Below are 20976 nucleotides of genomic sequence, written 5' to 3'. Positions count from 1 at the left end.
TATATATATAAATATATAAAAGAAAGCATCTCATGACGTTCTTGGAGAAGCTGCAAGCAGTGACAGAAAGTTAAAGCAAAGGCTTAATGCTTCAGTTCCAGCCATTATCCTTAATCATGTGAGATAATTCAATAATAAACTTCCCCTCCTTATACTTCTGACTTAACTCAAATGCCTGCTCCTGTAGAAGAAAGGAGAAAGAGGGGAAAAAAAATTGCGATCAGACTGCAGGGTAATGATACAAATAAAGCCATTTTGGCAAAAAATGTGTCCAACTACATTTCTTATTAAAACGAAGCATGCTTACATATTTCCAGCCCAGTGTGGTGTGGCAATTCTCGCAGTAAATATCAGCCACAGCATGAAGACCAGTCAGCAGCAGCCTTTCTTCTGCTGGGCCACAACCCACGTTCACCCTGAAATCACAAAATGACAGTTAAACCAACTATTTCTTACATCACAATGTGATTCAATCTCTGAGATTTTGTTCCAGAAGTGATACTCACACAGAATTGAACAGGTAGGCACGTCCTTGACTGCCTTGAAATGACTGAAAATAGACAGACACGTGAGTCTATAATGCAAACAGCCTCACAATTAACAAATCTAGCTTTAAATGTGCCACAAAAGTCAGACAAAGGAACTCTCACCTTAGAAATTAGGTCATCATGGTTGGCCAGGTGTGCACGGCAGTGGACGCAGCTGTAGCATCGGTGACAGGAGTCCAGATAGGCCTGGAAAGTTTTGGCCTTGGTCTGCTTCACCATGTCTTTGAAGAACACACACAATCAAAAACGGTGTCAGATCATATCTGCAAGGATAACAAATTTTGCTGTCGCTTCTCACGTCTAAATATGACCATGAAAACTTGAGGGAAAGGCTACAAAGCAGCTTTGACAGCCAAAACAGCTCCTAGCGGGGTTGCCAAATGCGTAGTTGCAAAGCATGGCATTGACATCGTCAGCTATTAATGTTGAGATTTTCAAAGCAAACTAAATGCTTTGAGATTTTATGCATGCTAGACGTGACATTTATGGCAATCTTTTCCTTTGTGCATTTGAAAAGCATTTTCACATCGCTGCAAATATTGTATCCTGTTTCAGAGATATAGCAGGAAAAAAGGAAACATCCACATGACCTACTTTGCTTGGCTGCCCACACTGTAGTTACCCCATATATGGCATGCCAGGCACGAGCGTAAACAAGGGTGAGAGGTAATGAATAACTATGGCATGCTGTAATAAATACAGCTTTAGATATAATACAGGGTTATAAAATACTTTAATAGTTACAACATTTTCACAGGCACGCTCACGATTCTAGTTTCAGTTCATATGGACTACACAATGCAGATGAAAAATCGTGAAAGAATTGTTCATATGAGTCGGGTGCGTTCAACGATTCGGTTGAACCGGTTTACAAAACCGATTCGTAATGAGCCGAGGACGTTGATAGTAAAAACCATTTGGAGTAACGAGGATTTGACTGATGGGGCAAAAATTAAATACATAATTAGCAGAATAACACAAAATGTTACAAATAAAATTTAGTGGAAAATAATTTACTTCACTATATGTTGATTTTAAAAAAAAGTACTTTGAGCCAAACGTTGGCCAATATATGTAAATTAATTTTAGTATTATTTAAAAGGTAAAATTAAATTATTCTTAGGTTTTAGCCCTTAATGTCGATCAAATCGATCCACCATCACAAACAGCGAATATCTGTGCTGTTTAATGCATTTGAGACACTGTGTTTTCCTCAGTGCATAACTGACATGTCACAGGTATATTTTTAATCTGTAAATGTTATAAAGTCATGCAAATATATCCATTTTGCTGTCAGGAGTGGGCGAGGCTGACGCGAGTGAACGAGCGCTGCTGCGCGCATGCGCGATAAACAGATGGAACAATAGCGCAATAATTTTGAATAAAATATGCATTCTGCTAAAATATTTGTTGTTCTAAACAGACTGAGTGCAATCACAATACAATATGCATTCTGTTAAAATATTTGTTGTTGGACATTAAATGTGACGTAAAATTGTAATCCTACATATGTGTATTTTTATGACAGCAGTAACTGTAAATCAAATGTAAGCTAGCTAATACAGCCCTAATTACTAGCTCAAATGAGTTAATGTGTGTTCCTCTTATCATATAAAATATAGTCTGTTTTATATGATTTATTTTCATTTTTAATTTAGTTATTTTAACTTTTAATTTAGTGTTTTTAATGCTTTAAAGAGCAATTTTATATTGTAATGTTTTAATGTTCTACTAATAACCATAGAGTACAGCTGTCATAAAACCAGAGAGAAAGGCTGCATGGCTAGAAACTGCTGATCAACTGAATGCGCATGTAGCATGTTAAAATGTTTTCAAATATCTTAAAACAAAGTCATTAAATCTTGGGCACAATACATTAAATACAGTCGGTTGTAGCCTATATTTTTATTTATTTGATTTAAGTTGCATTTTCTGTATACTTTTTTTTTTTTTGTACTGATAACGTCAAATAATTGTATGTGAGAGTCAGCGCCGTAATATCAATGCGTTCCTATTGGTCAGCGTTAGACAAGAGGAGCGCAGCTTAGCCTGACAGTTAGCCTGCCTCGGACCAGGTTAGTTTCCCAGCATAAATTGCCAGAGTGACTGAGCGTGAGCTATGGTAATTTTGCTTTATGAAACCAAACCAAATCAAGTGAAAATAAGTCAGACTAACTGAAATAAGCCTGGCTAATTTGGTAAACCTGTTTTATGAAACAGCCCCCTGGGTGATAACGTCACAGCTTAAAATGACCGCCAAATCGTTTTTGAAATGAACTGTTCGAAAGAACCGATTCGCGGAATTGAATCATTCCCCCTTCACTAATAGAAAAGAGAACGAACGCGGCCAGTTGCACGTATGCCAGTCACCTTTATTCACGTTTCGAAATAAAACCCTCTAAATATACAAGTAACAATTTCACCATAGTGTACAGGCTCTACAAGCATGAGTAGAGCCGTTTCAGATTAGAATTGCTTCTAGCCTCCTTGCTCCATTTGACATAATGAAAATGGACTCACCTAAATATAAACGATTCCTTCAAGACAAACGCTGGTCGCAGTATTGTCGCCAGAAGACAAGTAACAATTTCACCATAGTGTACAGGCTCTACAAGCATGAGTAGAGCCGTTTCAGATTAGAATTGCTTCTAGCCTCCTTGCTCCATTTGACACAATGAAAATGGACTCACCTAAATATAAACGATTTCTTCAAGACAAACGCTGGTCGCAGTATTGTCGCCAGAAGAGACGCCTGCTCAACTCAACGGCGTGAAGCCTGAGCGTTCACTAATCAAGCGCACTAAACCAAACAAACGTGCGGCGCGCGGCGCTTTTCCCACAACTCCCTCCTTTGTGTCCCCCCGTCTGTCGACCTGCTTTACTGCCTAAACCGTGTGATGTCAACAGAAAGCTTCGTAATTCCCAAAACTCAAGCAAGCCAGCGTGCTCAATACGTCGCAGCCGAATATAATCCGTAGATTTGTTTACTGTATTTATGAGGAAGTTTCTTATATGTCATGTGGCGCAAAACATACCGTGGCTGACCAATCAGAATCCAGACAGCGACGTCTGGAAATATAGGTCAGCCAATCAGAGGCGCTCTTCCCGAGCGTTTGAAGTCACCTGAACTTTACAGTTGCGTTAACGTTCCAGCGAGCAAAAACAACAAAGCCCTCGTGTTCTGGTTACCTTCGTCTTATCGCTTCTTTAGAAGTGGCGATTTTGGGTCCTCTGGTTGTTTGCATGACAATTAAGTCACGCAGATGATTTGAAAATACTTAACTGTATAATGAAAGCCGCCGTGGTTCTGTGTGACATCAAATGATTCACTGAAAGATCATGTATTTTTAATCTAAAGAAGATTTTCAAAAGGGACAGTGTAATTCAGTCTTTGATGTCTACTGATCCCCTGTTGAGCACAGCTGATGGACTTTGCACGGCCTCAAAGAAGTTGGATAATGTTTGTTTGCAAACATAGGTAGGGAGGCGCTAAACTGACGCTGACTGACTGAAAACCACAATAAACATGCTGTGAACATGGTGGGATAATAATGAACGGAGCAAAGAAGACAGTCCACTTGTAGAATATATGAGTTCTATTTAATCTTATGTGTTTTCATACTCACGAAATGTCCCATGAAGAATGCCATAAACCAAGTTTTATGTGAACACTATGCCAGTGCTGATCAGCTAATAATGGGATTGATATAAAACTTGGGTGTATGTTTAAAGGCAAACAGCATTTGTACAGTGTGTGTGTGTTTGACTGGACAAGGGTTAAGTACATTGTGTATTTGTGTTTGATCACGTGTCTTGTGTGTGTCTTCTAATATAGTTTGATAACAGGGTGGGATAATCAACCATGACTCCTGTTGCTCCTGCAGCAAATGCAGTCTTAATATCCTCTTCCTTATTACACACAAAGAGATTAATCTAAAGAGAAAAATAACATTTTTTATTTATTTTTATTTTGATGCATGTAGGTACATACACACAATCTGAGACCAGTTTCTCACTGAAAATTAAAGTTACTCAATATGCTAAGCTGTTTCTTAAAGGACGTACACCCAAAAATGAAAAATTGCTGAACATTTACTCACTCTCCGGCCATCCAAGAGGTAGATGTAGTTTGTTTCTTCTTTGGCACAGATTTGGAGAAATTTAGCATTACATCACTTGCTCACTAATGGCGCTTTTCCACTGCGTGGTACGACTCGGCTCGGTACGGCTCAGTACGGCACGGCACGGCTCGGCTCGGCTCGGTTTGCGTTTCCACTGCAGTTCAGTATCACTTTAGAGTGGGCGGGATTATTCACATGTCATTATAGTTGCACCGCCTCTACTGCCGCGACTCCTAAAAAACGTTTTCATTCCGCGTCGCCCCATCAAGCTCTCACTGGATCCGCTCCTCTGCTATCAACGAGAGTAACTTCTGTTCTTCCTCATCAGGGGGAACAGCCACTTTTTGGTTGTTAAAAAAAGGTGCGCTCGTTCAAAACAGTTGCATTCGATCCTTCGCTGGCTGTGCTGATTTAAATCTAGCGGTTCTGTTGTGTTTGTGTCGCAAGTTCAGTGACGCAGGTAGTGACGATTCTCTCCGGCCAATCCGTGATCAGCAGAGTTTACACGTCACGTTTTGGTAACGGTACGGTTCACTTGGAACCCCAACCGAGGTGGTACTAAAAAAAAGTACCAGGTACTGTCCCCAGTGGAAACCCCCCCAAAAGTGAACTGTACCGAGCCGTACCGTGCCGTACCATGCAGTGGAAAAGTGAATGGGTGCCATCAGAGTCAAGAGTCCAAGCAGTTGATAAAAACATCACAATAATCCACACAATTCCAGTCCATCATTTAAAGTTCTGTGAAGTGAAAAGTTGTGGATTCCATAGCAATGCTTCTTCCAGTGAAAATATCCATAACCTGTTGTCCTCTCACACCATATCCACTGACATATTTGTTTAGAATAGGTTTCTCTTGTAAACAGAGCTTAATCTGTCCATATTTCTCTCCTGATACGGATAGAAGACTCAAATTTTAACCAAAAGCTTGAAGTTAAAAACGTCTAAATGACGGATTTGTTTCTTACAAACCCACAGCTTGTTGGTTTACAAGACATTAACTGATGGACTGGAGTGGTGTGGATTATTGTGATGTTTTTATCAGCTGTTTGGACTCCTCTCGTTCTGACGGCACCCATTCACTGCAGAGGACCCATTGGTGAGCAAGTGATTCAATGCTACATTTCTCCAAATCTGTTATGATGAAAAAACAAACTCATCAACATTTTGGATAAACTAAGGGCGAGTAAATTTTCAGCAAATTAAATTTTTCGGTGAACTATTCTTTTAACAACACAAAAACATGATATAGCATGGCTTCAAATACCTGAATTCCTCTGTCTCTGAGGTGCTTGAACATCCCTTTTCTCAATGTTAGTCTGACAAAGAAACATGTAAACCACAGAAAACCATTTCAATCTAAGGATAAAAAGTTAAATAAAAGTATAGTCTGATAATACTTCTAAGATTAGTTACCTTTGAATTAAAAAGACGAGCAGTCTGCTTCTCATAATCCACGTTTCAGGCATGTATTCTCTGTAAGAAAGAGATTAGTGAAAATGCATCTGTGTGATTATTACCAGGCACACAACATAGTATGGAAATATTTGGTGTATACTGACCTGTTTATGATTTGTGGCAAGTAGAACTGCAGGAAACTCTCTCCGAGGGAACAAAAGGCAGAAGACCGGTGTAGTAGAGCAGGAGCAGCTTTAAACCCCGCTTTACAGTGAACATGTAGGGCATGGAGGAGTTCTGCCATTGACAACAAAGGAGACATAGAGCTAAAGAGGTAAGAAAGAGGAAAGTATGTGGGTGATTTATTTTTGAAACAAAACAGGTAGAACATAAATGCACACGCACTGTTTTGCGACAATTTTTCATGATGGTGGTGTCAACAGAAGCCCAAACTGAGGTGGCCTCTCTGTTGTATTTCTTCACAAGATCAGAAATCTAAATAAAGACAGTACATAAAATATAACATTATTGAGATAAAAGAACAAAGAGGGAGGTTTAGTAAACAGATGTAGTTAAATATGTTTAAAAAATTAGGACAAATATTATGGGCCATTTTGTGGCTCAGATTTTGTAGTACATATTGAGTATGATGATTGCTCTCTTGCCTTCTCAACCAGCATGCTGTTATTCTCTTTCACTTCAATGTTTACAGCTATGTGTGGAAATTTGCGGAAGACATCCTCTAATAACGCAAAGTTTCTATCTGACCCAGTGCTGAAGTGGCCTGTGCAAAGGGAATTAAAACATGTATAATCATTATGCATTAATAAACATGTTAATATGTGTTAGCAGTTTCACTGGTAAAAACACACACCTGTCTTAAAGGTCACCTCGAGTGTCTCATTATAAGGTGGCAACTCCTAACAAAAAAAAAAATTCATAATAATTATGAAAAAAGAAAACATTAATTATTAACCAAAACCTGTGGTTTATAAACATTAGCATTCAAATGTTTTTGGTCTGTAAGATTTTTTAATGTTTTTTTTTTTAATGTTCACCATTTATTTGACCAAAGTACAGTAAAACAATATATTTAAATGTTATTACTATTTTAAATAATTTTGTTATTTGAATATATTTTAAAATGTAATGTATTACTGTGATGGTAAAGCTTAATTTTCAGCATCATTACTCCAGTCACATGATCCTTCAGAAATCATCCTAATATGCTGATTTGGTGCTCAAGGAATATTGCTTATTATCAATGTTGAAAACAGTTGTGCTGCTTCATAATTTTGTGAAAACCATGATTCATTGTTTTCTTTGATAAATAGTAAGTAGTAAACAGAGCTGGTAGAGCTGCACAGTATATCAGGAGAAAAGGTTAACCTTGACCCCTGACCTCCAGGTTTAAGGAGGAAATGTTGACATCTTGCCCAGTCTGCCCAGGAGGTTCTCATCATGTGACACAACCACATGACCATCTTTAGTCAAGTGACAGTCTAACTCCAGCATCTCTGTGCCCACTTCAGCAGCACTGAAAGGAAAAGAGACATTTTGGACATCGCAACTGTAATGACTGCAGCAAGAACAGTTAAGCTAAATGTTTTCAGTGAATAAATGTCATGTGGTTTCGTATATATGTATTACTTTCAGTTACTTGAGCTATAATGAATGAGTGGTATGAACCTTTTTTTTGTTATTTTGGACAATTTTGCCCCAGTCCTTATTCACTTTTATTAATTAAAAAAGAGTGGCCCAAGTATTCTTTTGTGTTGTAAAAAAAATATTTAAATTGAAATTACTGAAACAAAATTAGGGTGAGTATGTTAATATTAGGGAGACCTATTGCCCTAAAAGGACTGGGAAAATTAAATTGTGATCATACAAATGTAAGATAGGAACTTAAAAGGAGCCGATACTGATCTACTGTTCAGTCTGAAAAACTGATCTGAGACTCACTGTGTAAAGGCCTCCATAGTGTTCTCAATCTTTTCACCACAGCCTGAGGACAGAGAGCAGGAGGTCAGAAAATGTGGACTGACTCTCATAGACACACAAACATAAAAATTCCTCAAATAGTTAATCACTCACTCAATCACATATGAACTAGCTTTATATACAAACCCCATGAGGAAAACATTCATACATGCTGTCACAAACAGAATGATCTAATGCTGTGTATTGACAGGTTTATGGAATAGTCACAAGATTTCCATATATTTGTCAACAGATTATATACATTTAATAAAATAATCTTTTGTAAATCAGAAGGTTTATGTAACTTTCCTTGCTGTATGTTGGGTCACTTAAAAAGACTTTGGCTGTGACATGCATAGAGCAACAAGTGCAGATGATTTAATTGTGATTTAATATAATATTTATCTTCAGCATTATTACAGTTAATTACTATGACATTATTACACTACTGTGTGACTATACCTTTTAAAGGTACGAATCCCAAACCCCAGACATGAGCTGGCTATTGACTCAGATACTGTACCTCCTCTGTGAGAGATATGGGTGCAGTAGAAGGCTGTCTGTTTCTTCTTGTGCAGAATATGAGGGTTCTTCAGAAAGTAGAGTGAAGTGAGAGCGTAGCCCCCTACTGCTGGGAGCAGGTAGTACAGGTAGCTTGCCATAATTCCCACTATAAGGGGCTCCGAGAACGCAAAAATCTGATCTTTGAAGAAAACATTGGATTTGAATATTACTTCATATTTTCTTTTAATTTAACATCAAAATTGTAATGGTATACAATAATATCATTAAATAAATTCTAAAACGTATTATATATACATATCAAAGGAAAGGTGTATTATCAAAAATATGTATTTTAATATTATGTAATATTTCTGATAATTTAACACCCAAAACATCCTAATATTATACAATAATGACATTAAATTAATTGTAAAAAGTATTACAAATACATATACAAAGGAAAAGTGTGATATCTATCTATAGATCTAAAGATTATTGGAGTATGTTTTACAGAAATATGCTATTTCATTCTTTCTATTTCAAATTTGAATTCAATCCTTGACATTTCTTTATTGTATTGTATATTGTAGGCTATCATATACAGTATATATATATATTATACATCCCCATCTAATAATAATAAACACCAAAAACAACTTACCAGTCCTTCTATTTGTTCCTTCAACTTCTTATTTGAGATATCCTGGAGTGTCTGATCCAGATTCAGATCCAAGTACTGCTTCGCCAAGCACCTGTCTTCAGTGCTGATGTCAATGTGATTTTCCTTATCTTTTCCCTCGTCTCTCACCGCTCTAGTTTACTAGTTTCTCAGCCACTCCCTTTTCTTCCCTCACTTTGCCCATCACATTACTTGGCAAGAAATGTTGCCCAATTAGCAAAGCAAATTGAGATAGCACTGTAAATCTTCCTCCTTTTCCTTCATTCCTGCTAACATTAATGCGACCACACAAGAGAAAGACCTAAACAATGAAACCTTTCTCTCTAGGTGTACATTCTCAGTTATCAGTCAGTCATTGGTAGTTGTGCTCTTTGCAACTCCGAATTCCCCCCTCCTTTTGTTTGTGAATGTCAGTGGTGTATGAATGTTTTGGAATTTTGGACTTTTTGAACACGTGGCAAGTGCAGGTTTGAGCTGTCTGTGAGTTTTCTGAGGCCTCCCAGCACATATCATTCTGCTTGGATGCTTCACTTTTTCTTTACTTTAAATTCTCACTTGTGCAAATTAGGCAAGATATGAAGGGAGAACCAACAGGATAGGATAGACAGCACAAGGGGCTTTTGTTTTTTTTTCTGTGTCATCTGTGCAACAGTTGGTAGTAGATAGCAGAGGACACGAGTTGATGTTTGGCCAGTATTCATGTTTTCACACATTTCAGTGCTTAACAAAGGCTTACGGTGGGATAAATGCGAACTCACTGTAATGCACACACGACAAATGTACACGCTGTCAGCAGAACATTTTTGTGTTCTATTGTTCTGGCTTTGTATAGAATTGCTGAGAGACTATATGTGAACAAACAAAGGGAGGCAGAGACAGATGGGAAGAGAGGCTGAGAGAGATACTAATAATCCACACCTAATTTGTGCAGTCTTGGCAAGCTGGTTTCATCAAAAGCATTGATTCACCTCAGTTTCATGTAAACTGCAGTGAATCAATGTATTAATGAAAGCATTTTAGTCACTTCAGTTTTGTTTGAATGAGTCGTATTAGTATAAGTATGCAAACACACCCAAAACCTAAGGAGCTGGATCTGTCTTCAAGAGCAGAATGCCTCACAGCAGAATTCCCAACCCATGCTGAAACATGCTGGCGAAGTAGAGGAGTGGTCCAACTGGACAGGCAACTTGGCTGATTTATGAGGAGAGAAAAAGTAAACGAGTTCCTAGAAAACAAGGAGTGGAATTTGGAGGAGAATATTAGTCCATTTATTAGCCATAAAATTAACGAAACATTAACTTGTTAAAGTTTACCTTTGCTCGGCTTAAACTTGACATGCACATCCAATGCATTACTTTTCCATCGATAAGGAAAATTAAGTCGATTTTGACTGCCACAATGCCACTCCCTTCACACAAAACCAGATAACAACTCCCATCTTCAAAAACTACATCAGGGAATATGACTAAAGGGAAATGTTACGGTTAATGTTATTACACCTGTCTATTGTGAAATTGGAAGAAGCCCTCAAACTATTCACTACACAGAGGCAAGGACATAATTATCTATCAAACATATTAGAAGATAATGATAATTGAGTGACAATTGAAAAAATCGAGTGCAAATAAAAATCAAATTACTTTTAAGTGCACAAGCAGAGCAGTCAATTTAAATTAGTCACATGCGTAATTAGGTTTTAAACAAAACATAAAATCTAAAATACCTGTAATGCCTTTTATGAATTTAAGGAGAACATATGATTTTTTTTAAATATCATTTGAAAATAAAAACTTCTCAGTATGTCAGTATATAGGACTGATTATTGATGGTAAATGGTATGTTTATATGATTATTTAAAAAGATCATGTATTTTTGTGTTTGCTGAAAAATAAGTTTAATTCTAATTTTCTTTCCCTTTTTAGTAAAAAAAAAATCAGTAAAGCAGAACCAAAAAGAATCATATATATATATATAAAAAAAACACAAGACAAAGACTTACAGTATCAAGAATTTTATTTAATATATGTATATAATTCTGTTTTTGTTAATTGTTTAATTTATTATACCCATAAGCATATACATAGACTATAACCATCCTTAGCTCATTTCTCTTGACAATCTACCCATATCGTTTAATCATCTTTTAAAATAATTCCTTATAAGATTTAGGGAAAAATTGACTTCAGAAAGAGAGAACGGCCAATTATTTTTCACACCCAAAGCGAACAAAATGAAAGAAATGCAAAACGTACTTTAAAAAGGACAAAAGTTTTTAAATCCCTTTTCAGTTTTTAAAATAAAAAAAAGACCTCACCAATATAACACCAGCAATAATCATAATAACAGCCATTAAAAGGACATTATGATATCTGCCTCCTTTGCAGGCTTTTGAAATCATATACTGTATGCGTGCAGGTTTATATGTGAGAAATACACGTGTGTGTGTGTGTGTAAGACTGTTGACAGTCCCCATGGTCCCATTCACAATAAGCATGTCATTGCCATTGACAATACAGTAATATAAATAATTATTTTCTTGGTAATGACTTGTTTCCCTCAGATCACAGAGCGGGATGATCTCCCCTCCTCAAGAAGAAGCAGAGAAGAGCAGCTTCTGGTTGGAAAGGACAGATGTACAGACATAGACACGGGACTCGACCAACCGTCATTGCCTGTTACATTTCACCCTAACAAGCGGGGGATTAAGAAAAAAAGATGAAGACTAAAGCTTAGAACGAAAACAAGGAAATGTTCGTCACAGGAATCGATAAAATTGCACTAAAACTGAACACGAAAACAAAACGTTTGGTCATGAGACACAAAGTGCAGGTGCACCGATTGAGAAATGTCACGTGATTGACGTGCGGGGGTGAATTTCCTCTGCAGTTGGGGCTCGTCTCAATGGGGTTTTACACAGGGGGGTTTATTAATTTATGCAAATCACACCCTGTATTTATGCAAAACAGCTACACACTGTGTGTCCTTTTAACTCTTCCCACTTGAGCATGCTTTCCTCATCCATGATTGGCCAAAAGCAATGACGGTTTCTTTAAAAACGGCATCGAAAGATGGCGACATCTCACCGAAAACGTATAATAAAGGCAGATAGTTACGTCTAAGATGCAACGCATGCAGAATAAGTCAGTTCGAGACTAGATACACACAAGGTGAGCCAATCACAGGCAGGAGAGGCATGAGGTCAGCAAGCCCTGTGGAAAAGCCCTTTGAAAAGTTCTGACATCACAGGGAGGGAATGAGAAAAAATGTGCTATGGCTCTGAAAGTGTTAAGCTTGGCTATGATTCCTCAATCACTCCAGGACAAGTGAAGAAAAACAAAACAAGATGCGAAAGAAAAAGAGGAAGGGACTGACATCTGCGAGAAACAAAGCCAGAACGTGGGGAGCTATGTGTGACTTATCAGAAAGGAATCATGGCAACAGTAGCTATGGACATGGTAACCAATGACAACTATTGTTATTCACAAAGAAATCAGTATCAACCCCCCTAAAAAAACATAAAAGAACGCACAATGAAGGTCTGCACGCCACAGAACCTCCAGCAAATGAACAGACGAGCGAGAGGAGGAGAAAGAGGGAAAGGAAGCCAACATTAAAAGAAAAAAATGATACTGATGGCTTAAATTTCCCAAGAACATTGGCAAGAAATAGTCTCAGTTCTCAACAGTAGAACATGATATTTTACAGCAGATGATACTATTCCATCTCGCTCTCTTTCCTCCGTTCATCCTGCCTGTCGCCGTTTCTCTTTTACTCAATATATTTCTCAAGAACCAAAACGAGACCTCTCTTTCCTCACAATAGAAAACAAACCAAAAGTCCAAGCTCATTAAACGTAACATCATTTGTCTTTGAATGAATAAAAAAAAAACACAAGCAATGACTTCATATTTCAAAAGATACTCAAATATAAATTCCCAACATTACAAAACACGATTTGTAACTGATCGCAACGTTCAAATTGCAGTGTACAAACAGATCGCCAACTTACAATACTCCAATGAAACTCAAAACCACTTATATATACACACACACCAGTCAGTGCCCATCGTAGAGATTCTCTCTCTCTCTCCATCTCTGTGGAATGACATAAAAAAAAACACCCGGAACAACACAGACCAGTAGAGAGACACCCTCGAGAGAGACATAAAGAGAAAGAGACGGATACAGAGAGAGAAGCAGGGTATTGTTAGAAAGGGTGAAAGATGCAGTTGTTTCAGAGCAGGAGCTGTGTGCGGTATGTGATGAGAACAGAGAGTCTGACGGCCCCCATTAATGGCGTTATGATAAGATGATATAAGCACAAACTAGCGTAGCTTAGCTTCCCAGCAAGAAAGAGAGATGGACAGATAAACAAAGCTCAAGTTTTTAAATGTAGATTTTTTTTGTCTTTTTATCTTGATTTTTATGTATATATGCATGTATATGTTTTCGCAGGTTGTCTGGAGTTATCTTTATCTGAGACTCCATGCTGCTCGGTTATTCTCCATGACGGCTGCAAAAAAAAAAAAAAAGGATTACTGACCATCAGTAGACATCAACACAGGTTTAAGCATGAACGCATTTTCGTTTGCGATTTTCGCATTCGTCATCCTAAAAATTTGTCAAGCACAGAAACCTTGCACACAGAGTCCGATGCACATTAATTAATCTGTTGCAAAAAAATGTGCAAAACAATACAAAATGGAGTCTTCAAGCAGTGAGGATGATTTCCTTCTTAAAAAGAGAAAAAGAAAGGATATATTGGGTCCATTCAATCCTGAGACAGCGTCGAGAGGAAGAGAGTTCCACCTCCTTATCAAGGAGCTGCGGGATTCAAAGTTTACTTCAGGATGTCAGTGGCTCAGTTTGATGCTTTGCTAGCAACACTGCAGCCACATATTAACAAGAAGACCACCAATTTCCGTGCTGCGGGACAAAGTGGATCAACTTGTCAGGCGCCACTCTTGAATTTGGCATTTGCGGTGGCTAGGAACTGTCAAAACACCTCTCAAAATGCTTGCTATGGATGAGAAAAACGCAGAAAATCAAACCCGATCCAATTTTTTTTTTACGACGGATGAAAGTTGGGGTTATATTTATTTTTTAACGTGCACAAATTTCAGACTCAGTGTGCAAGGGACCTTAAGGCTTTACTCAATTTAGGGAGAATTTGAGAAATGCTTTCATTGAAAAAATAACTGAAATTATATAATCTTCAAAGTAATTCTTAATATGCTAATATACAGAACAGACAAAAAAGACGATTATTCTAAAGATAAATGTTGCATGTCAGTTTTCATTTTTGTATTAGTAAAAAAAAAAAAAATGTAAAAAAGTAGAAATAGTTCACCCAAGAATAGCAATCGAATCTCATCTGTACTTGTATATTAAAATGTATTACACATGGTTTGATATAGTAACTAATGACTTACCAAATATGAATTTGCACAAATAAAATGTGAAAATAACCATTTCAGTCTCAAATACACAAATACAGTGCACAAGTCACACTATTTTATTATGTATTTCCTTTCATGGAAAAGGGCAGCTTAAATATTGTTATAAATATCTTATTTCGTGTTTTGTGGACGAAAATCAGTCATACAAGCCATGAGGGTGAGTAAAATTGCCATCGATTCATTTTTGGGTGAACTGTCTTTAACTGCTTCATATGACTTGTGTTAGTCACTGCTCTTGACCTCTGTTATTTCTTTCTTGCATGCCTTAAGCCCCGTTCACACCAAGAACGATAACTATAAAGATATTAGCATCCACACCAGCGGGCGATATTGTCTGTTTTTTCTAAGCGTATGCTCGTCTGCCGCTTTAAATTCTCGAGCTTGTTGTAGCAGGATGGATTCTGATTGGGTGTCAACGTTTGTATCGTTCATCAGCTGGAAAAAATCGTTCTGAAAGTGATTCCAACGATATTGTTTCTCTGTGCCTTTATCGTTATAGCTGTGGTGTGAACTCTGCTATTCTTTAATATTCAGAACGATTTTTAAAACTATATCTTTATTGTTATCTTTATAGTTATCGTCCTTGGTGTGAACGGTCCTTTACACAGAATACTACTATATATATATAAATACATTAACATTTCTCAGACTTGTAGATTTGGTCATTTGACGTGTGCATGTGCTTTTGTACCTGTCCCTCTCAGGAGCCCTGGTAGGTGGCCTGGAAGCGTGCCGTCTCCTCATAGATGAGCTCTTTCAGCTTCTCTTTAGGAAGGTCGTCCAGCTCCATGTTGAAAGTGAAGGGCTCCTCAGCCACCGGCTGAATTTGCAAACAATGCGAAATGCTGTTAGGCTTAACTAACAGATATGGGATTGTACAGATGACAGACTGAAGGGGTGTGGGACAGAAATGATGGAGAGGGGAAAGACAGATACCTCATCAGAGGGGTCATAGTACTGCTCCAGGTAGGGGTGGGCCAGTGCTTCCTCCACAGTTATACGTCTGATGGGGTTAAAGGTTAACATGCGGTCCAATAAATCCAGAGCTGAAATGCAATGGTAAAAGTACATAAAGAAGTTCCACACTTCTGTTAAATTTATGATTACAAAGCAACTTAATGACTAGTTCTATCATACAACCTACATATCATGCACAACTATAGTCACAACAGAGAAAAAGCATACAAGGATGTAGGCATGGGCCGATTACCGGTTTCAAGATATACCGCGATTTTAAAAACCGCTAATATTTTCCGTTATATTGTTATACATGCGCTGTTTTTCATGTCTCCTCAAAGACCGAAAGTGTAGGAATCCCTCAGGTTGAGTGCAGTGTAGAGAGTAACACGACCCTCCTCCTCCTGTTGGTGCGAGCGAGTGCTCAGTCACCTGTGTGTAGGATGGATGAACTTGAGCTTCCTCTGGAACTTATGCGATCGGTAAGTATAATTTCACAAAGCTAGTCAGAACATTCTGTTTTTGCTTCAAATTGGGTTATTATTAAATCAAATTATGTATATGAAATTATATAAATGATATGAAATGATATAAATGATATGTATATGAATTATATAACTAAAATTAAATAACTGTAATTACAGATTTAGGTTAAATAAAGATGTCAGTCTTTATTTTTCTTCTTTTTAGGAAACAAATCAAAGAAAAAATAAACAAATTCTACTGTTCCTAATATTCTGTATGTTGCTCAAAAACAAAATATATTGTGTTCAGCGGAATTTTTTTATTTTTTTTTACCCAGTCATTTAAAAATAACACATTTTAGATCTGTAACGACAATACCGTGATACCATGATATTTTTGCTTATCATACCATCAAAATCTCATACCGGCCCACGCCTACAAGGATGTCTTCCCTGCCAATGTTTTATTAAACATACTTGGACAATGCAGTCAGACTGTCAAAAGACCATTTGTTGACACCCACATTTGTTCAGTACTCACTCACTCACTCACTCACTCACTCCCTCACTCCCTCACAGATACAAACACACACACACGCACTTGAGACAGCTACTGCCAGACCCCTCTACATATCATTTCACTAAACATCCTAATGTGTACACTTACCTTTGTTGTCTGCTTTGGGGAAGAGCTTGCTCCATGGGATTTTCGGTTTCTGGGGTAGAGACTGGAGGTAGTTCCTGGCCTTCATGTTGATGATGCAGTTCAGATCATCTTGAGAGGGAGAGCCCAAAATACCTGGTTGATGGGGCAGGAAAATTATCATAAAATGAACAATGTGCTTGCATTCCCAAATGGGTCAAATAACAACAATACAGTGGTCCTCAACTGAAAACCATTGTTTCCATGGTCTACTTTGGTTTTTGGGAAAGCAGTCTTGATAGGTCACGGACAGCGGGGAAGAAAACAATGCTAATGGAAATAATAAAATGCAACTAACCTTTTCTTGTGCATAGTTAAGATAAAAAAATAAATACGACTATCAACTTTTCAAGGGAGTAGAAAATACTTCTGAATACACTTCAAAAGCTGTGCATTAAATCAAAATTTTCAGTATTTTGGCATAAATTCATTTAAAATTAATTTTTCTTGGTGGAATATTTACAAACCATAATCAAAACTATATGCTAAGTAAAAGCTTTTACACAACAAACAATTCTGGTACTGTGCTGCGTTGCCACTAAATATAATAATAAAATTAACATAAGTTTTACAAAATACATAAAATTAATTAACAATGAGTAATAATGCCAAAAAGCAAAATATACAATTATACATTGCTTAAAATTGGGGTTGGTAAGTTTTTTTTACATTTTTTTATGCTTTTAAAAGAAGTCTCTTATGCTCACCAAGGCTGCCTTTAATTGATCCAAAAAAAGTAAAAACAGTAATATTATGAGACATCATTACACTTTAAAATAATCATTTTCTTTTTGAATATAATGTAATTTATTCCTGTGATAGCAAAGCTGAATTTTCATCAGATATGATTCCAGTCTTCACTGTTACACGATCCTTCAGAAATCATATAATAATATCTATCTAACATGCTGATTTGGTACATTTATTATTATTATCAATTCGAAAACAGCTGCTTAATATGTTCCCGGAAACCAGGGAAGTGGCTGATGATGACACTGCACACTGTTCAGAAGCTGATAGTCAATAATCTGCAGAGTGTTTCCTGTCCTCACCGATACAGTGTGTCATTGAGTCATAACACAGCACTCTCCGTGCTGCATGCAGTTGCCACAGAAAAGTTTTTTTTTCTTTTCTATATTGTGCTTCAGTTACCGCAGAAAATGAAACAAATAAACAGGAAGTCAGAAAATGGGGAAATTCCAATGAGCATTAAGCACTAGTTCTTACCCAAAATGTGGTTGAGCTGGTCCAGATAATGCTTTCCAGGGAAGATGGGTCTGTTGGACAACATCTCAGCTAGGATGCAACCCACAGACCAAATATCAATAGACTTGGTGTAGCCCTGAAAGATTAAGAGAGAGAATGTCAAAACATGCATCAGGTTAATATGTTAAATGCTAACGACACAGACACATGGACATACCTTGGAGTTGAGCATGATCTCAGGAGCACGGTACCAGCGAGTAGCCACATACTCTGTGAGGAATCCGGTGTGGTCATGTTCTGGGTCGGCTATCCGTGCCAGCCCAAAGTCACAGATCTATGGGTGAGGAAATGTAATTATCCTCCATACAACTCTCCAACATGCCATTTTGCTTTAAAAAGCCCCTCATTTCTATATTTAGCTTCACTAGGATCACTGCCTTAAGATTAAACAAAGCACAAGAACTACACTACTAAATTTGGTCCTGCGTTCCTCAAAGTATCTGCACTGAAACAGATCACCTACAAAACGATTTCCATTTCACATTAGGTTTCATATTTACTTTTTAAGGTCAGGTTATCTGTTTGAAGCTTCTGTCACTGTCAGTGGTTTACTAAATGCTGCTTATTATATTAAGAACTAGAGTTTTATGTTTGGAGTTTTATTCTTCAGGAAAATCTGTGTGGCTTTTCTGACCTTGAGGTCACAGGTGGTGTTGATGAGAAGGTTCGAGGGCTTCAAGTCTCTGTGCAGCACATTGGCAGAGTGAATGTACTTCAGCCCTCGCAGGATCTGGTACAGAAAGTAGCAGATATGGTCGTTGCTGAGTTGCTGTGTCTTCAGCAATTTGTAAAGGTCGGTCTCCATCAGGTCCTGTACGATGTAGCTGAAATGCAGTTAAAGAACTACAGCACAACACTGTCCAAAATCTCCAAAATACAATGGTATTTGTAGGTATCAGCCTAGTGCATCGTGTGCTTGGAGTGCATGTTTAAGGATACACATCCCTCATATAATCGATGCGACGCGCTCTCAGGATGTCATTGATGCCGATGATGTTCTCATGACGGAACCGCAGGAGGATTTTGATCTCCCTCAGGGTGCGCTGGCAGTAGGTCTGGTGTTCAAACGGACTGATCTTCTTAATGGCCACTCGGATCTTATTCACATTATCAAAAGCTGAGCTGCAGGCGGCAGGGAAAGAGATGGTGGGATAAAAGGAGGGAGTATAAAAAAAATATTCTCATACAAACTTGTGCACATATTTAACTCGTATAGCATTGGGAATGATGTTAAAAAAGTGAACAGAGGTGCTTAAACTTTAGAAAAATCCTGAACGTCAACCTAAGGCTATGATAAATATTATTCATATTTATATGAGACATGTATAAATTGTCAAAATCCCTGCTGTGTGTTTTAGCTAAAACCTTTAAATTAACTTTTTCAAATGTTGGTTTGCAGTTAGCAATAAATTAAATAAAATGGGTCCCAAAAACTTTAACACTTGGGTAAATATGAAGTCTGTAAATATTTATAAATAAATAGATAAACAAAATAAAATAAGATCATTCACCAAGTTGTCCCAGTTTTAGGACATTATTTTATTAAATTATTTTAAAAACATACAAATTATTACTAAAATGGACATCAATTCAAAACACCAAAATAACATCAAATTTTGATAAAAATTTAAATATTTTTTGTACGCTTTTAATTGTTAAGATAGGTTTAAGGAAATCTCTCAGATAGGACAGGCCAAAATCCCCATTTTACATATATTTGATGTGTTTAAAACTACTATGTACACTGTACTTGTGGAAAATATCTAGTATCTGTTTCTTTATACATTTTTCTCACTATGCCGCTGTCTGATATCCCTACCCAAAGATATCCATAGAAGGCCTTTGTGTAGTATTACAGCGAGTTTGTTTACATCCTCCAGCAAAACTCGACAGTCATTTTGAGGATGGAGGACAGACCAACGCGCACAGCTATGAATTCTGCATCGTATATATTTCACCATCGTTTAACCAAAACTCATCAGCAGTTGAGTTGACATCTCAAAAACGGTGTGAACTTATTTCTAGAAAAACCGCAGAAATGTCTGCTAAACCACTTCATCCACATTTGGCCGCATCGCAACCACGCCTGTTTGACGAGCTCAGAGTGAGATGTCAGATTGCTAGCGGCGGATCCAACAGCACTGCACTAGCATGGAGTTCCACACTACAAACAACAAAACACTCCCAAAATCACAAATGACAAGTCACATTCAACATCTAAACTCATCCAGTGTTCTCAATAACATGTATTCACGTGCAGCGAGACAGAGCAAATTTGAACGTTCCTAACAGTTAACGTACATGACGCCAAAAACACTGTTTATGTAGGCAGCTCGCTATGCTTTCAAACACAGCCAGTGCTGAAGAAATGGGATTCGATCCAATGCCTTACTCGCAATCTATTGTTAGCCCCGAGATTCTAGGGAGGATATGCAAGGAAACTTGTTGAGCGGAGAAAATTATTCTGTTGCTTTTGAAACGCCGTGTATATTTTATTTTCGGTCTATGAAAAGGGAATGCGGAATGGCACAGGCTTTCAGAGAATCAACACCCTTTTTCTTTACTACGAAGAGCTGATCAGTAACGTGACCAGCCCATCAATTCTCGCCCCGATCCAACAACATCACCAACCAACGTGTGCGACGGCAAAAACGAGCAGTTTCCGCTTACCAGACCATTCCATAGGCCCCCTCCCCGATGTAATGGAGATCGGTGTATCGGGGGCCAACGTCAAAATTCTGTCCCTTCACCGACTCCAGGCCGGGCTTGGATCCCGCCGCTCCATTAGCTCCCCCGGCCGCGACGGCTGCTCCAGCCCCGGCGGCGATGCTACTCGAGCCCGCGGTTCCGGCCGCCGCAGCGCTGCTGCCCGATTCCGCCATCGCTTCTGTCCGCAAATA

The 20976-nt window shown here is 37.9% G+C and overlaps 2 protein-coding genes and 1 pseudogene across 4 annotated transcripts; all 3 read right to left on the bottom strand.

Moving 5' to 3' along the window:
- Positions 1 to 11: 11 nt before the first annotated feature.
- Positions 12 to 3526, bottom strand: LOC107690280 (protein yippee-like 3). 3 transcript variants are annotated; one of them, XM_016488569.1, is made up of 5 exons: positions 3069 to 3129; positions 651 to 769; positions 507 to 550; positions 308 to 416; positions 12 to 181 (listed from the first exon to the last, which is right to left on the bottom strand). In XM_016488569.1, exons 2-5 carry the CDS (start codon positions 765 to 767, stop codon positions 92 to 94), a joined length of 360 nt encoding a protein of 119 aa, XP_016344055.1. In that variant the 5' UTR covers positions 768 to 769; positions 3069 to 3129; the 3' UTR covers positions 12 to 91. The 3 variants fall into 3 exon arrangements, with proteins under 3 accessions (XP_016344055.1, XP_016344056.1, XP_016344054.1); XM_016488570.1 differs by lacking the exon at positions 3069 to 3129 and adding an exon at positions 1143 to 1328; XM_016488568.1 differs by lacking the exon at positions 3069 to 3129 and adding an exon at positions 3239 to 3526 and having other exon boundaries at positions 13 to 181.
- A 103-nt stretch (positions 3527 to 3629) lies between these two features.
- Positions 3630 to 9542, bottom strand: LOC107690279 (glycerophosphodiester phosphodiesterase domain-containing protein 1-like; annotated as a pseudogene).
- Positions 9543 to 12353: 2811 nt separating this feature from the next.
- Positions 12354 to 20975, bottom strand: LOC107690275 (mitogen-activated protein kinase 1-like). Its single transcript, XM_016488560.1, has 9 exons — positions 20747 to 20975; positions 19016 to 19198; positions 18711 to 18900; positions 18234 to 18350; positions 18038 to 18152; positions 16775 to 16906; positions 15623 to 15732; positions 15378 to 15506; positions 12354 to 13740 (listed from the first exon to the last, which is right to left on the bottom strand). Exons 1-8 carry the CDS (start codon positions 20956 to 20958, stop codon positions 15387 to 15389), a joined length of 1179 nt encoding a protein of 392 aa, XP_016344046.1. The 5' UTR covers positions 20959 to 20975; the 3' UTR covers positions 12354 to 13740; positions 15378 to 15386.
- Position 20976: the final 1 nt, after the last annotated feature.

This window comes from Sinocyclocheilus anshuiensis, unplaced genomic scaffold (genome assembly GCF_001515605.1).
Source record: "Sinocyclocheilus anshuiensis isolate Anshui unplaced genomic scaffold, SAMN03320099.WGS_v1.1 scaffold461, whole genome shotgun sequence".
NCBI lineage: Eukaryota > Metazoa > Chordata > Actinopteri > Cypriniformes > Cyprinidae > Sinocyclocheilus > Sinocyclocheilus anshuiensis.
Note: the sequence above shows the minus strand (reverse complement) of the source record. Positions and strands in the feature narration are given on the sequence as shown.

What these genes read in the sequence shown, in the direction of transcription:
- LOC107690280 (XM_016488568.1), bottom strand. Translation starts at nt 767, where the DNA reads ATGGTGAAGCAGACCAAGGCCAAAACTTTCCAGGCCTATCTGGACTCC. An exon ending in ATGATGACCTAATTTCTAAG is followed by an intron (nt 551 to 650) that starts GTGAGAGTTCCT and finishes GTCTATTTTCAG; the next exon opens with TCATTTCAAGGCAGTCAAGG. An exon ending in CCACACTGGGCTGGAAATAT is followed by an intron (nt 182 to 307) that starts GTAAGCATGCTT and finishes TTTCTTCTACAG; the next exon opens with GAGCAGGCATTTGAGTTAAG.
- LOC107690275 (XM_016488560.1), bottom strand. Translation starts at nt 20,958, where the DNA reads ATGGCGGAATCGGGCAGCAGCGCTGCGGCGGCCGGAACCGCGGGCTCG. An exon ending in ATCGATTATATGAGGGATGT is followed by an intron (nt 18,901 to 19,015) that starts GTATCCTTAAAC and finishes ACTGCATTTCAG; the next exon opens with CTACATCGTACAGGACCTGA. An exon ending in CCCCAAAGCAGACAACAAAG is followed by an intron (nt 15,733 to 16,774) that starts GTAAGTGTACAC and finishes ATTGCATTTCAG; the next exon opens with CTCTGGATTTATTGGACCGC.